Here is a 14081-nt window from a genome sequence, read left to right as displayed (position 1 = left end):
TCTCATGCCTATAATCATCATAATCATTTATTAATATCAAAAGATGTGTACAATAAAATATTACATCTATTATTAACAAAGTAAAGTAAATGAAATCACCCGCCCCCCTGCAGCTTCTCCAGAGATAATACATTTATTACAATACAAAAATACTGTACAGATGGGCTTTTTAAAAATCATCAAAGAGCTCTGCCCAGAAAGCACTTATCTGTAGCTCTGGATTTAGAAATTGCACAGAGTAAAAGAAAGAAAAATAATTGTATCTTAATTGTAATGTGTATTTGATCCACTCCCCAGAACAAGAATACAATTTCCATTTGAATCTGAAAAATATGCATCTGTTAATATGCTGCAACAATCAATATTTCCTCAGTATAACTGCTATAACAGTGAAAAAGCAGTAACAATACATGGAAGACCTCCAGAATGAAGTGGTGTGTATGTGTGTGTGCGTGTCTAAGTGGTCAAACTCATAAAGGCTCTGATAAATCAATTAAAAAATAAATAAACAGATCAATCAAGAGAAAAATAAATGATAAACAAAGCTATAATTGTATAAGCTTCAATCAAACTATCCTGTATCCTCTCCAATACTATTGTCCGGAGCTCTCCTTTACCTTCTGTTTAAAGCACATTGCAGCACTGAATGTTCAGGTTATACAGCGGTGTCTAGTAACCCCAACATCTTTATTACAATCTACTAACACTTCAGGACCTGGTACGTGAAATCAGGGGTAAAATGTCATGTTGATTCTAGCATTCTAGACACACAGGGACCTGTAGAAGTCCTGATCCAGCCGAACTAGGGCCCCTTTGAAGGATCTAAAAATGCTGCCTTACTTCCTTATTTCCATCCTTTAGGTAAGTCTCTGATCAATAATGTCTGGGGGTGTGGAAACATGCTTCACAGCTGTCACCAACCCAGTCATGTCAGATCAGTCATTTCTCTAAGTAATGGAAGAAGAAAGGTTGAAAGTGACAGGTACAGACATATCTAAATGTGGCCCCTGTCTGACTGGTCTTAGCACTAATAGCCTTATACAGTATAGTATGTCTTCACATGACTGGAATTTACCATCTGCCTTGACTAACAGGCTGTTCTGAAATTGTTAGTCAAGCAACCGACACCAGGTTCTGTCACAACAGTACGCAAATTCACTCAATCAGCATTTATGTGTTGAGAAACAGAAGCATGAACATCGTCCCTCTCTCGCTTCCTCCTCAGCCTGAGATACTCGCCCCTGCCTCTCTCTCTTCCCCATCTATCTACTAAGCCTCTCTCTCTCTTCCCTCTCTCTCGCACTTTATCTCTTCCCCATCTATCTACTAAGCCTCTCTCTCTCTTGGTTCTCAGAAGCAGAGGCAGAGGGCTTCAAGTGTTTTTGGAATAAAAAAAGCGAAACGAAAACAAAAAATCTATATAAAAACCGAAAAGACCCAGCAACTTGAAGAACGGAAGGAAAAAAATCGGATAACCTCTGCCCCCCAAAATAATCAGCTTCAGTCAGTTTCCATAGTGACACAGGGCGTGGCTCCGTCCGTGCTGTCATGCTTAGAGGAAGTGACATCATTAGCAGCCTGGGTGGGGGAGGCGGCGCCATCGTCGGTAGGTGCGGGGAGGGTGGGTTGGCGTATCTTGTCCTGTCGCTGGTAGAACAGGAGGTAGGCAGCGTTGGTCTGGTAGGGAGACAGAGCAGTGTTAGACAGCTTCGGATGATGTCATCGGATGTCATTTTTGCCTCCCTCTCAACAGCCATGCAGCCTCTACATCTGATCTTGTGTTGTACAGTATCAGCTTGCACCCAGACTGTGCGTGCCTGCCTAGTAGATACTTGCTGACTGCCAGTTGCTTTGTGCCAATGAGCCTGCTAGATGGCATGTATACAGTAATTATGACACTATGAATAAGAGACTTACCACTATCTGTTCCTCCCGGGCGTAGGTCACCTTGCTGTCGTCAAAGTAGTACCACTGTCCATTGTCCTTGTTCTTAGCATAGCTGGTGTCTGGAGAAAGGTGGAGGTCAGCCTTTACTATTCTCTTTACTGATAGTTTAACTTGAAGCGGTTGCTATGACCAATCTATTAATATCAATCTTACAATGTCCATCTCTGAGTCCTCCATAGTGATTGGACACAGCAATGAGGTCGTAGCAACTGGGAGGCTCCCCATGGCTCAGGCTCTTCCTCAGCAGACTGCCAGAGAAGTCCAGGTGTCTGTAGCACACAACAATTGCCACCAATTAATAATCAGTATCATTACATGACAATGGGATGACTGATCAACTAACAAACCAAAATTCCACTAATCGTTATTATTTATTTTTGCATATGCACAGATGATGCCAGCGCAAAAAACAAGCCCCCCTGGATCTAGCACCAGTAGAAGCAGGGCCACACCTGAGGGGGAAGTCTACTATGATGTCCAGCTTCTCTCGGGAGTACTTGGTGTAGGAGAAGCGCTTGAGGTGGATGATGAGAACCTCCGGTAGCGACCACAGATCCAGCTTCTTAGTGGCCAGCTGGTGCTTCTTACACTGGGGGCAGTACCTGCAGTGCACACCCACACGGTTTGAACACACGAGCATTCTCATGCTAATTAACCCTTGTGTTATCTTCGGGTCATTCTGACCCATCAGTCATTGTGACCCACCGTCGTATTGCGACAAATTTACCTCATACGAAAACAAAGTGAAGCATTTTCTTTTAGCTGTCGGGCTGTCTCAGACCCCCCACATTGGAATGGTTAAAAGAAAATTATTTTTATTTGTTTTTGTATTGGGTAAAATTGGGTAAACACAACAATGGTTCGTTATGAACCTTTGGGTCATGTGACCCGAAGGCAGCACGAGGGTTAAAGTAAATTCTCTTTGTTGATCCTGAAGGAAATGTAAGTCCAGGTAATGGATGGAGAGTACAGTTACAATCACAATAAACAAAGTCGTAAAAAAGTAGTAAAAGAGTTAACAAAGATTAGATGGGGGACTAAGGTGCTCAAGGTGTGTGTGTGCGTGTGAGGCATCCACACCATGGGTTCTCCTCCTCCAGGGTCTCCACGGTGGTGAAGAGCGCGATGCACTCCTGCAGCTGCACCCTGGTCTGCTGCTGGGACACCTCCATACTGCTGTGCTTCACATATTTCTGGAGGAACGGGAGGAAGTCAGTCCAATACGTTACTTCACACTCCGACATGTGGAGTGTCATCCTTCATGTTTAACCCTCGTGCTGCCTTCGGGTCACATGACCCAAAGGTTCATAACGAACCATCGTTGTGTTTACCCAATTTTACCCAATACAAAAACAAATACAAATTATTTTCTTTTAACCATTCCAATGTGGGGGGTCTGAGACAGCCCGACAGTTAAAAGAAAATGCTTCACTTTGTTTTTGTATGAGGTAAATTTGTCACAATACGACGGTGGGTCACAATGACTGATGGGTCAGAATGACCCGAAGATAACACAAGGGTTAAAGACATAGCGAGAGTGTAAGCTACAGACATTCACCTCTGCCTCATTCTCGTTGTAAAACTTCTTCTTCATGTCCGGGTCCCAGTCAATAGCCACATATGGTTGGGCTGAGGACAAGAGACATACAGGCGTTTCAGTCCATATATAACAGATCACTCTGCCTACAGTGTGTGTATGTGTGTGTGTGTGTGTGCACGCAAATGTGTGTTCACTCTTACAGCTAAAAGAGAAGGCTGTGCCCCCCTCTCCCATCCCTCTCTCCGTGGTGCCATTGGAGTTCACCGCCTGGATGGAGAAGAGCGGCTTCCTGCGTTTGGATTGGCAGGTCTTCCTCTTTTGCCTCTGATTAGACCCGACAGGACACGCCTCCTTCTCTTCTGCCTCCTCAACATCTGAAGTCTCAGTGGGCTGCTGGGATGCCCCCTGGAGGCCGTCTACTAGTGCTGCAGCACCCGCGTTAGCAATACCACAAGCGCCCAAACTGCTATTATTCAAGGTTGTAGCGCTAGCATTAAAGTTGGCATTAGTAGTGGTGCTGTTGTAGACACTACCATTAACATTGTCTGCAGAATAGACATTGGAATTTTCATTTGCAGTGGCATTGGCGTCATCACTGCCATTTCCACAGGCTTTAGCGACAGCATTGAAGCTAGCATTAGCGGTGATGTTAGCATTAGCATTGGTAGAGCCGCTGCAGGGGGCAGGGTGGTTGTCTTCTGCCCCGGCCCCGCTAGTGGCTGGCTCTGTATGGGCGTGGTCAAGCTGAGGAGGGATGGGGACAGGGCGGGGCTGGTTTGTTGTGGAGCTGTCTGCTGGGATGTCGCCCTGTCCACCATCACAGCATGGGTCTCTCTGGGAGGGGCCTGCTGCCTCAGACTCCTCCTCACCGTCTTCTGGGAACAGAGAGACGGAACTTATGTCAGACCTTACACTGTTAGGTGGAATGGTATTGAACAGGGTCAACACTACTCACACTCGAGACAATCACCATGTTTGTAAGGAACAATACAGGCAGTAGGTCATAAGGAACATTTCTAGAACCCTTCACTGACTGACAAGCAACAGGACTACAGATTTGACAATAAAAATAGATATTGGATCAAATACCGTCGCTCACGCCGTTGGTCTGGGTCTTGTATTCCTCCTCCTCCTCTTCCTCATCTTCCTCCTCTCCACCCTCCTCATCCTCTTCCTCCACCTCCTCCGAGGGGTCGGGGGGGCGCACGTAGCGTCTACAGAAACACCGGCAGGCATCAGGGTTACGTACAGGGTTACATGGGTTCACATAGTTTCGTATAGCACTGACTGCAGCAGTGACACAGTCTTGTGTTAGTGTAGTGAAGCCGACTCACGCCAGCCTCTGCAGGAAGAGGAGGTAGAGGGCGTCGCGGGTGCACTGGCTGCGCGGCACTGCCAAGAGGAGGGGGTGGCCGAACAGGCAGGTGCCGTAGCTGCTGCTGCCTGAGCCGTAGTCCCGGTAATGGGATCTCTCTCGCAGGTAGAGGGCCAGGACCACCTCATCACCATCTTCTTCCACCGAGCCGCTGTTCAACTCATACCTGAAACAACACACACACACATGCTTGTTACACACACACACAAACGCTCGTTACAGACACCATCTCCTCTCCATCTGTCTCCTAGTAAACAGAAGGCTGCCGTACACAAAGATGTCGTCTCGGTCCAGGATGCAGCTGAGAGATTCGTCAGCGTGGTAGATCTTATAGAAGCGGTGGTTAAACACGTCTGCTACCACCATCTAGAACACACACACACAGAGATAGAGATAGGGGTGCTACGTGTTAGATACACTAGGACTGTATGCGGTTGGATTGTTTCATTCTTCAATGCTTGCCAGGGCCGGAACTCACGTGATTGGCCGGGACATTGGTCATCTGGGAGAGGGTGGAACACAGGTCTGACACCTTACCAGCCTTGGGCACCACGAGGCGATGCTGGGGAGACACACACACACATTACAACCAGTCCAGTCATTTGGATAACCAGCCGGGTCTCTAAGGCTCGTGATGATCAGTGTGTGGTGCTGGATCATGCTACCTGGACAGGCTTGGCCTCTGGGTCCAAAGAGACAAAGAAGACCTCCATGACCCTATCCTTGCTGACGGGCAGTGGCACACTCAGGTAGCAGAAGGGGTCGAAGGTCACAGACACCTTGTGGCATTCGGGGCACACCAGCGTGGACTTGAACAGGCCGTGGAACGTGTCCACGATCACAGAGTCGTTCCGTCGCCGGTGGTTCCGCCACGCCTCCTCTGCTACTTCCTGGAGCAGCAGGAATGGTCAGAGGTATATCTTTGAAAAAAAACCTTTTTCCCTGGTCTAAACTGCTTTGAGAAGATAAAAGCGTGAGCTCATTTAAATTTAGCTCATTGATTTACTTAAAAATAAATCAACTGGAAACAAAGGTGCCTCCCCTGCATTCTAGTCAGGCAGGCGGTCATACAGATGTGTGTTGACAAACAGGCCCACCTGGTCTGGCCTTCCGTCTGCATCCCTCAGCTCGATGTACTCCTTGTTTTTGACGCGGTTCAGGTCCTCGTGCAGGCCGTCCAACAGGAAGGAGAGCAGCTCCTGAGAGTCATGCTGCTGGTAGCCAAGGAACTGGGACGCAAAGTGGCCTACTTTGGTCTGCACACACACACACACACACACGCACACACAGGCACACACAGGCACACACAGGCACACACAGGCACACACAGGCACACACATGAATATTTGGCATTACAGGGACAAACCCAGCGGATATGAAACTGTCGCATCTGTCTCCCTCTGACCTTGAAGATGCGCGGCACCACAGAGTAGTGTCGGCCAGACCACATCTGCTTGATGACGTCAGCGTAGGCCTCCGCTATCTCCCCCTTCATTCCGAGAGGGTTGGTGAAGTTCAGCTCCTCCAGGTAGGAGCTCAGCAGGAAGTACTCCGTCAGAGGAGGAGTGTTGCTCAGGCACTGCACACACAAATGAACAAACATACACATGCATGCATGGAAAGGTGTTAATTATCATCTTCTCTAGGAGATTTAGCGTGTGTCAAGTGTTCATTTTGACACACTTGGATTTGGAATTACTATCAAGTTGACTAAATGTCTTGTCAATTTCAACAAACTTTTTAATTCATCATTCAGTATTTTCTCTTTAACAATTAACACAAACTTGTTGGCATTGCTGTATGGCACAGTACATGATGAACCATCCTTATGGTGGGCCTTATTTGTTTCTATGTTCAATTAGAAGTCAACGCAAATGCCTGTGTGTTATAGACAGAGTGTACAGTAATTATGTGGTTAGAAGTCCTAGGTGTAATAGCACAGACCGACCTGCAGGGCAGAGTTCATGAAGCAGGTGTTTCCAAGGTTGGTGAGACCACACACCCCCGGCTGGCCACGGTAGGAATCCTGCTCCTCCACAGAGTTCCTCCTGAGAAGACGCACACAAGTACAAACAAGAATTGAACAAAAAGATGACGGAAGATAAAACAGGGTTAGTTCTTCACAACCATTCCACATTAGAATAATCCAAAGCAAGTCGTGTGCAGGATGTCCATAAAAGAGTTCAGACATCAAGCCTGGGGAGAGAACCTTACAATTCATGGGTGGAGGAGTAACATTGTGAATGGTTTCTTTTGGTGATGGCAGGTGCTGTGATGCTGCTAGTCAAGACATTCTCGTTCAAGACTGGGAGCTATTTTAACACTCCCTCCACGCTTTGAGCATGGACTGGATGTAAGGGAGAGAGCAGGTAGGAATAACTGGCCCTTACATGATCTGTGGTCTGGAACTAGGCCAGGTCCCATCCGCATTCCTCATCTCCATTATCACCGTCTGTGAAGCAAGCACAGCAGGTTTCAACAAGAAAAAAAAGAAGCATGTTCAGACACATACAAAACCTTAAAGCACTTATCACTGCATCCCTAGAGTAGAGGAAGGGGGGGGGGGGGGTAGTGTGAGTTTATCTGCTTCTGACAGCTGTGGTGTGACAGTGAAAGAGTGTGTGTGCGTGCGACAGGCCTACCATGTTAGAGCTGAGGCAGGAGTCCAGCACGCTCACATGCACATTCCTGAGCCTCTCACAGCTGGTGTCAGAACTCTTCATCCACAACCGGGTCTCCGCCCCCTCTGCTACCTCAAACTGATGTTGCATCTTCTTCTGGATGGTGTCTGCAGAGAAAACACATACGTCCAAATGCATCGTGGTAAGGACTTTATGAAAACTCTTTATCTAGGTCTAACGCTGCGTTCACACTGCAGCGGAGCGGAGCAGGCGGCGCGGGGCGTCGGCTTCCAATTCATTTTCAATGAAACCAGGCGTTGACGCTCGCGTAGGGCATTGTGGGAAGGTGAGCGGAGCGGAGCGTTGCAAGTTGGATTTTCTCAACTTTATGTAAATGAGGAGCGTGAAAACGCTAGCGTTGGCCAATCGGATTGGTTTCTTGTTTCTTGTAACGTAGTGTAACAGACGTGGTCTTGCAAGCTCCGTCAGAGGTATCGGGCAAATCGTCCCGCACTGGGTTCGAACTTACCACCTCTGGCTTCCCAAGCGCCACCACTACCAACTACGCCAACGAAAAGCTAGCTATTCGTTGATGCGGGTGGCCTGTTACATACCTGAGGAGTGAGTTTCACCGATACACATCGGCTACATTCACCCCTCAAACTCACTCCGGCCGGTTAGCTGATGCTAACCTAGCGATCCGGGTCACGGCACCAGTGTAACAGACGTGGTCTTGCAAGCTCCGTCAGAGGTATCGGGCAAATCGTCCCGCACTGGGTTCGAACTTACCACCTCTGTCTTCCCAAGCGCCACCACTACCAACTACGCCAACGAAAAGCTAGCTATTCGTTGATGCGGGTGGCCTGTTACATACCTGAGGAGTGAGTTTCACCGATACACATCGGCTACAGTAGCAACCGTTGGTCATGATAAACATTTCTAGGTTTCACAATTTCAAGATGGAGGAGAAACTTTTCGTATGTGTCTGCACACCCAGTTCTGTTCAGAACAAAGTTACTAATGTGACGAGCCTGAATTTAAAGATTACATTAAACTAATAATGCATGGTGCATGGTTGCCGATGTCGTCATTGTTCATAGTGTGTTTTTATAGCCTACTTTTAAATTCAGTCTCGTCACATTACGTGACTGTGGCGTAACATGTATTCTACTGTAATCTTGCACTAGTAAAATCTTGCACTTACATAAATGTTGTGTAAAAGTGGTATTTTGATCGATATTGTGAGTGCATGAACCCAAATCTGCACGCTTGGCCATGACTACAACAGTGACCTTAGAGAACTACAACTCTGTATTAACTTGTCTAACACGCCCCCGAGCGTGGTGTACTGTGGGAAGGAAAGCGATGCAGAGCGTTAAAAAACGCTGCAGTGTGAACGCAGCGTAAAGCACTCACCATTTGACTCAACACCACAAACCATACTTTGAAATGACCTCCAAATACAAACTGAAACACACGTGCGGGTGAACCGAAGATACATACGTATGTGGTCTGCACGGCTGAACTGTGCCGAGATGACATTCTCCATGTTGCTATGGAGACACAGGAAGATCTCGACAGGGTACACCTCCACCTTCAGAGTGCTGGGAAGATCTACAACCTGGAACACATACATACGAATCTACAGGAAACACACTCTCGTACCCATCGGTTGTTCCAAACAGCCAAACAGTATTTACTACGAGGACAGAGAAGAAGACACAAGCAACTGACTTCCGGTTAGGGTCGGCAGCAAGCTGGAGTTTTACCTTGCGTTCCAGAGGAGGCTGCTCGTCCACGAGGCCGTACCAGGTCAGCAGCTTGTGCCAGGCCTCAGCAGGGACCAATACAAAGTCCTCGTTCTCCACCAGACGTTCCTTCAGGTGGTACGAGTCCTGATCTGAGAGAACCAGCAGAACAAACACAATGTTACGTACCCATCTGCTGAGGTTGGTCACTTTGGTGAGGGTGTATGTCTAGATATCCACTTTGTTAAATGTACATTTTAGCAATTTTTTTTTCTTTGGAATATCTAAATCTCAAAGTACAGACTGTGTGTGTGTGTGTGTATGTGTTTGTGTGTGTGTGGTGGGGTGATACTCACCCTCAAATAGCTCTGTGTTATCAATCTGTCCAGGGAAGGAGGAGGAGTTCTGGTCTCCAGTCTCCACATACTCCTTCCACTGCTCATACCAGCGCGTCTCCACCAGGTACCTGAGTCAGACCATGGAATCCAGTCAGACACCACAATAAACTAACGTAGGGTGTATAATGCCACCCTGTCAACAGTCATAGCTGGCATTCCCTAAGGGTTTAGCTAGCTACACGATACATATCATAAAGTCTGAAAAGCAATGTTATCATGGCCACATTAGATTAAGGCATTTTATTCTGATCAGTTGATAGTCTCTTCACACTTAACAGCAAATGTGAGTGTTTCCTAAACCTTCGTTTGATGACTGTTTGAAAACGCATCCACAATAACGCCTGCCTGAATAACATATCAGTCACTGAGATGTATTTATGTGGTGATGATAAGCACAAGCTAATTATAAGAACCCGTTCCTGCCAACACAAAAACAAAACTGTGATGAGAAATCGAAAGATCATGTTTCAGATAGGTCATACTTAATTTGCTACTTAGCTAAGTTAGCAGTAGCTATGTTATGCTTTTCTAAAGCTAGGGGGTAGCTAGAAAACCTCACAAGAGACTCTTTGGCAAACTAATATCGTTTAATTAGAAATAAAAGGTATGTGCTGACAAAACACTGACAATTTTCTCATGACGTTAATTATAAGAACCCGTTCCTGCCAACACAAAAACGAAACTGATGAGAAATCGAAAAAACGTTTCAGATAGGTCATACTTGTTTTGCTACTTAGCTAAGTTAGCAGTAGCTATGTTATGCTTTTCTAAAGCTAGGGGGTAGCTAGAAAACCTCACAAGAGACTCTTTGGAAAAATAATATCGTTAATTAGAAATCAAAGGTATGTGCTGCCAAAACACTGACACAATCTTCTCATGACGTTAGCAAGCAAGCTATTTAGCATAGCTTGCCTATGTGGTTAGCATACAGGCTAGATGCTAACGGCCCTTAGCCGTAGTAATGTACAGTCGTCTAACCAGCTACCAATCCACAGGTAATGAGTAAACACTCCTCAAATGACTGCCACCACAAGATAAGGACATACTGGCTACATAATTATCGAGGTGGGTAAAGAAAGTAAGGCACCTTCCTGGGCACAACGTGGGTACTGTAGCTACTGTTAGTCCAGCCAGCTGGCTGGTTCAGTGACGATACAAGCTAAATTGAGATCGAAAGTCATACCGTAGCTAGCTAGCTAGCGCAAGGCTGCTAGCTACTTTGCTAACGTTAGGCTAGCTATCGAGCTAAAAACAACACAGTTAGTTAGCTGGCTTCTGCACGCCGTTTTCACTGAACATTGAACGGTGTATCAATAACTGTCATTAAATTGCATAAATACAAAGATGTTTAAGAAGTAAAAGTTAACAAAACACCTCATATCAATGAGCTGTCATTTTGATGTCTGTGCCGTGGGTCAGTGTGTGTGGGTGTCAGTTCAGGGCGGTAAGTCTCACCAACTGTCCCCGGAGCGCAGTTCATGTTCCTGAAGAAGAGACTCGATTTCTTTGCGTTGGGTTTCTAATCCAGGAGGTTCCGTGACCACGGCTGGTGTTGTGGTGGTCATGGTAACTCATAAATATCAGAATTATGCGATAGAAACACTGAAGACAACCGCAGCATAGATTCTGCGATAAAGAAACCGGACAGTGAGATGGTTCAGGAAGTAGGAAGTGTTTTGTTGGTGACAACATCCTTGCAAGGAAAAGGACGTGACGTGCATGTCGCTAATGAGGTTTCTTGAGAGAATGGAAGGAAAAGGCACTGAACACAACTGTAAGTAAGGTAACAGCAAAAAGTTACAATTTATATAGCTATGGTCATGACTCGTTACTTGTTGAAAGGTTCGTATCCTTGCTTGAAGACTGCTCTATGAGCATGTGGACAAAACTGTCATTACTCCTTAAGATATCCCATTGATTATATTTAATCAGATGACAGCAACAGACATTTACTTTTAAATAATTTATTTTAAACGGATAGTCTACCACACCTAACACATTCATTTTCTAAATGAGACCCTACCAACCACTAGATGGCATTAAACCCAAACCTGTAGACAGGCCTATAAAACTGTAAAACTCAACCTGCTCTGGCAAATCCCTCACGTTTTTGACTGATTGTTTAAGCAAGTTACTGTGTTGTGTGTTTCTTACCTACTTACCTCACCGATAAACTGCTTAACAGTTGGTTGATAAAGGCCATCTTGACATTTTATAAGGGATGTAAGCCTTGGTAGCCTATTACCTTAGTAAGTTGTGACCAGATCCCTGATTTCAGTCCTAAGCCTCACTACCTGTAGAATGTTGGTGAGGATTGTGTCAGTTGACCTGTTGTAGTAATCTACTCAGCCCTTCGCTGAAATAAGATCCAGTCCATTCCCACCATGAAACCCTGGGCCAGTAGGCATTAGCCAATACCATGTCTTCCTAATGATTTACTGATTTCTCATATGTAGCAGATGAATGGAATTTCAGTCTCTCGTGTCTGTCCGGCCTCATTTGTTTAATGTTCAAACATGCTTTGGTGTGACTCTTTGGTGTGAATCTTCACTAACAAGTGGTAGTTCATTCACACCTCATGGCCACACGTTTCACTGCTCTGTCATGTATTAATAGTCCACACAGCTGTTCTCTGAGGGACTGCAAACATTCACAGCATGTGATGCTGTCTTAACATACATATGCTACTGCTACAGGCAGATTTTAACATCTTATTTGTTGCACATAAGCAGATGCTGCAAGTTGGTGCCAAGGACAACATTATTGATCGTCTGCATATATATGGAAGCAAATCAGTGACAATGTTGGATAAAATGCACAGTATGTTCCTATACCTCAATCATTCTGAAAATTGTAGCACTATAAAAAAATGATCTAGGCATAGCATATATCTATGGAAGCAAATCAGTGACATCATGTTTTGAATTTTAAAGGCATTAGATTGTTTTTTTGTAGTGCTACATTATTCTGAAGGATGTAGGTAGGAACGTACTGTGCATTTTATCCAACTGATGGTGTGTTATGCACAATCAAAATGTAACAGAATCCACAACAGTATTAAAACATTTATTCCAACATGCATCAATGCATACATCAACCATCACAGCTACATCTATGTCCAGCTCTGTGTTTGTTCGGACTGGGTCAAGTCTTTACTTAGCATTTTTTCATACCGTGTGTGACATTAACAATGAGAGATTGTCCTGGATTCAAACATACCATCAAACACCTGAGATTTATGTAAGAGGATTAAACATTTCAACCACTATTCTTTGTCCTTTGTGGCCATTTGTACGAAGTAACCCAATTTCAAAACCTACGTTTAAGCATGATAAATACAGCTGTATAAATTCCATGAAATTATATGTGAATAATATCCCTTTTATGAATCTGCTTCTGTTGAATATGTATATACACTCAGATTAATAAGACCATGAATGGTACCTTTTTTTTTTGCCCCATACACCGCTCTGAAAAGACAAAGGATTTTTTCTGGTCTTCCTCATTAAAGCACTGGGCTTCCATGTACTCTTCATAGATAGTGAGGGAACCTTTAATGCGATAGAAAACATTTTCTCAGTTCATTCTGTCTTTGTAATACTTGTAAAGAATTATTACTCTTGGAAAGTTGGAAAGAAACTTAATGTTTTTTAATAGTGAGCAAACTGAGAATGAATTTAAACAGAAAGGTTATGACTGTAGAGAGAATGCAGAATACTCAATTAATATCTTTGGCTGGGACCACTCTTGACCTTTGACCCTGAATCTCTTATTTGTATTGTGCTTCCCGTCCACATGCCTTCAGCACTCTGCATGCCAATGAATTTCTATTGAATTCATATTCAGCTAGTGTATTTTCTGGGAAAGAGGGTATGTGCTATTAAGATGATTTGCCTTCCCAATGACAATCACATTCTTGATACTGTATCACTGGCTGTAATTTAGTTATACATGTCTTGGATAAGAAATTTGGTTTTCAATGAAGATCATAGTAGACAAACACCTGTACTGTGTTCGTTTGGCCACCTGTATTGTATATAAAACCACGAGAAGTATAATCTAGGATAGCTGTTGATAAGACGTGAACATGTGCTGCCACCAGCCTCTCAACTTTGAAATGCAAACATGATCAAAATGACTCGAAATAAATTTGAGTTTTAGTTTTTGTGCCGTTGTCTGGGAGAATTCTAAACCAGCAAGCTAACAGACATTATATAGATACATAGACACATGCTTTCTCCTGAATCACAAACATACATTTAATTCTTACTTATAAAAAAAAGTGCACAAGACCTATTTTTTACGTTCAAGTTCATATTTACATTTGTATGGAACAAAATCCACAATGTAATGTTTATAATCCTTTGAAAGTAATGTCTAATAATCTTAGAAAATGTCATTATGTTCCTCAGTGCACATGCAAAATACTCACAGAACCGTGTAAGGTTGAGC

The 14081-nt window shown here is 44.6% G+C and overlaps 1 protein-coding gene across 6 annotated transcripts; it reads right to left on the bottom strand.

Moving 5' to 3' along the window:
• Window positions 1-9: 9 nt before the first annotated feature.
• usp11 (ubiquitin specific peptidase 11) lies at window positions 10-11299 on the bottom strand. Of its 6 annotated transcripts, none has more exons than XM_062459831.1 (21): window positions 11085-11299; window positions 9588-9697; window positions 9253-9383; window positions 8987-9125; window positions 7505-7650; window positions 7253-7314; window positions 6811-6910; window positions 6268-6441; window positions 5960-6118; window positions 5528-5752; window positions 5341-5424; window positions 5134-5228; window positions 4822-5028; window positions 4577-4701; window positions 3688-4362; window positions 3500-3576; window positions 3028-3140; window positions 2400-2549; window positions 2101-2216; window positions 1918-2006; window positions 10-1677 (listed from the first exon to the last, which is right to left on the bottom strand). In XM_062459831.1, the coding sequence occupies exons 1-21, from the start codon at window positions 11192-11194 to the stop codon at window positions 1501-1503; spliced, it is 3264 nt and encodes a 1087-aa protein (XP_062315815.1). In that variant the 5' UTR covers window positions 11195-11299; the 3' UTR covers window positions 10-1500. The 6 variants fall into 6 exon arrangements, with proteins under 6 accessions (XP_062315815.1, XP_062315817.1, XP_062315816.1 ...); XM_062459833.1 differs by having other exon boundaries at window positions 3506-3576; XM_062459832.1 differs by having other exon boundaries at window positions 3688-4359.
• Between the last annotated feature and the right edge of the window lie 2782 nt (window positions 11300-14081).

This window comes from Osmerus eperlanus, chromosome 4 (assembly GCF_963692335.1).
Source record: "Osmerus eperlanus chromosome 4, fOsmEpe2.1, whole genome shotgun sequence".
Classification (NCBI taxonomy): Eukaryota; Metazoa; Chordata; class Actinopteri; order Osmeriformes; family Osmeridae; genus Osmerus; species Osmerus eperlanus.
This window is presented reverse-complemented; position numbering and strand designations above follow the sequence as displayed.

Coding starts and splice junctions, on each gene's coding strand:
- usp11 (XM_062459831.1), bottom strand. CDS start 11,194: ATGACCACCACAACACCAGCCGTGGTCACGGAACCTCCTGGATTAGAA. Junction 9,384..9,587: donor TAACACAGAGCTATTTGAGG/GTGAGTATCACC, acceptor TGGTTCTCTCAG/ATCAGGACTCGTACCACCTG. Junction 3,141..3,499: donor AGAATGAGGCAGAGGTGAAT/GTCTGTAGCTTA, acceptor CCGTTCCTCCAG/AAATATGTGAAGCACAGCAG.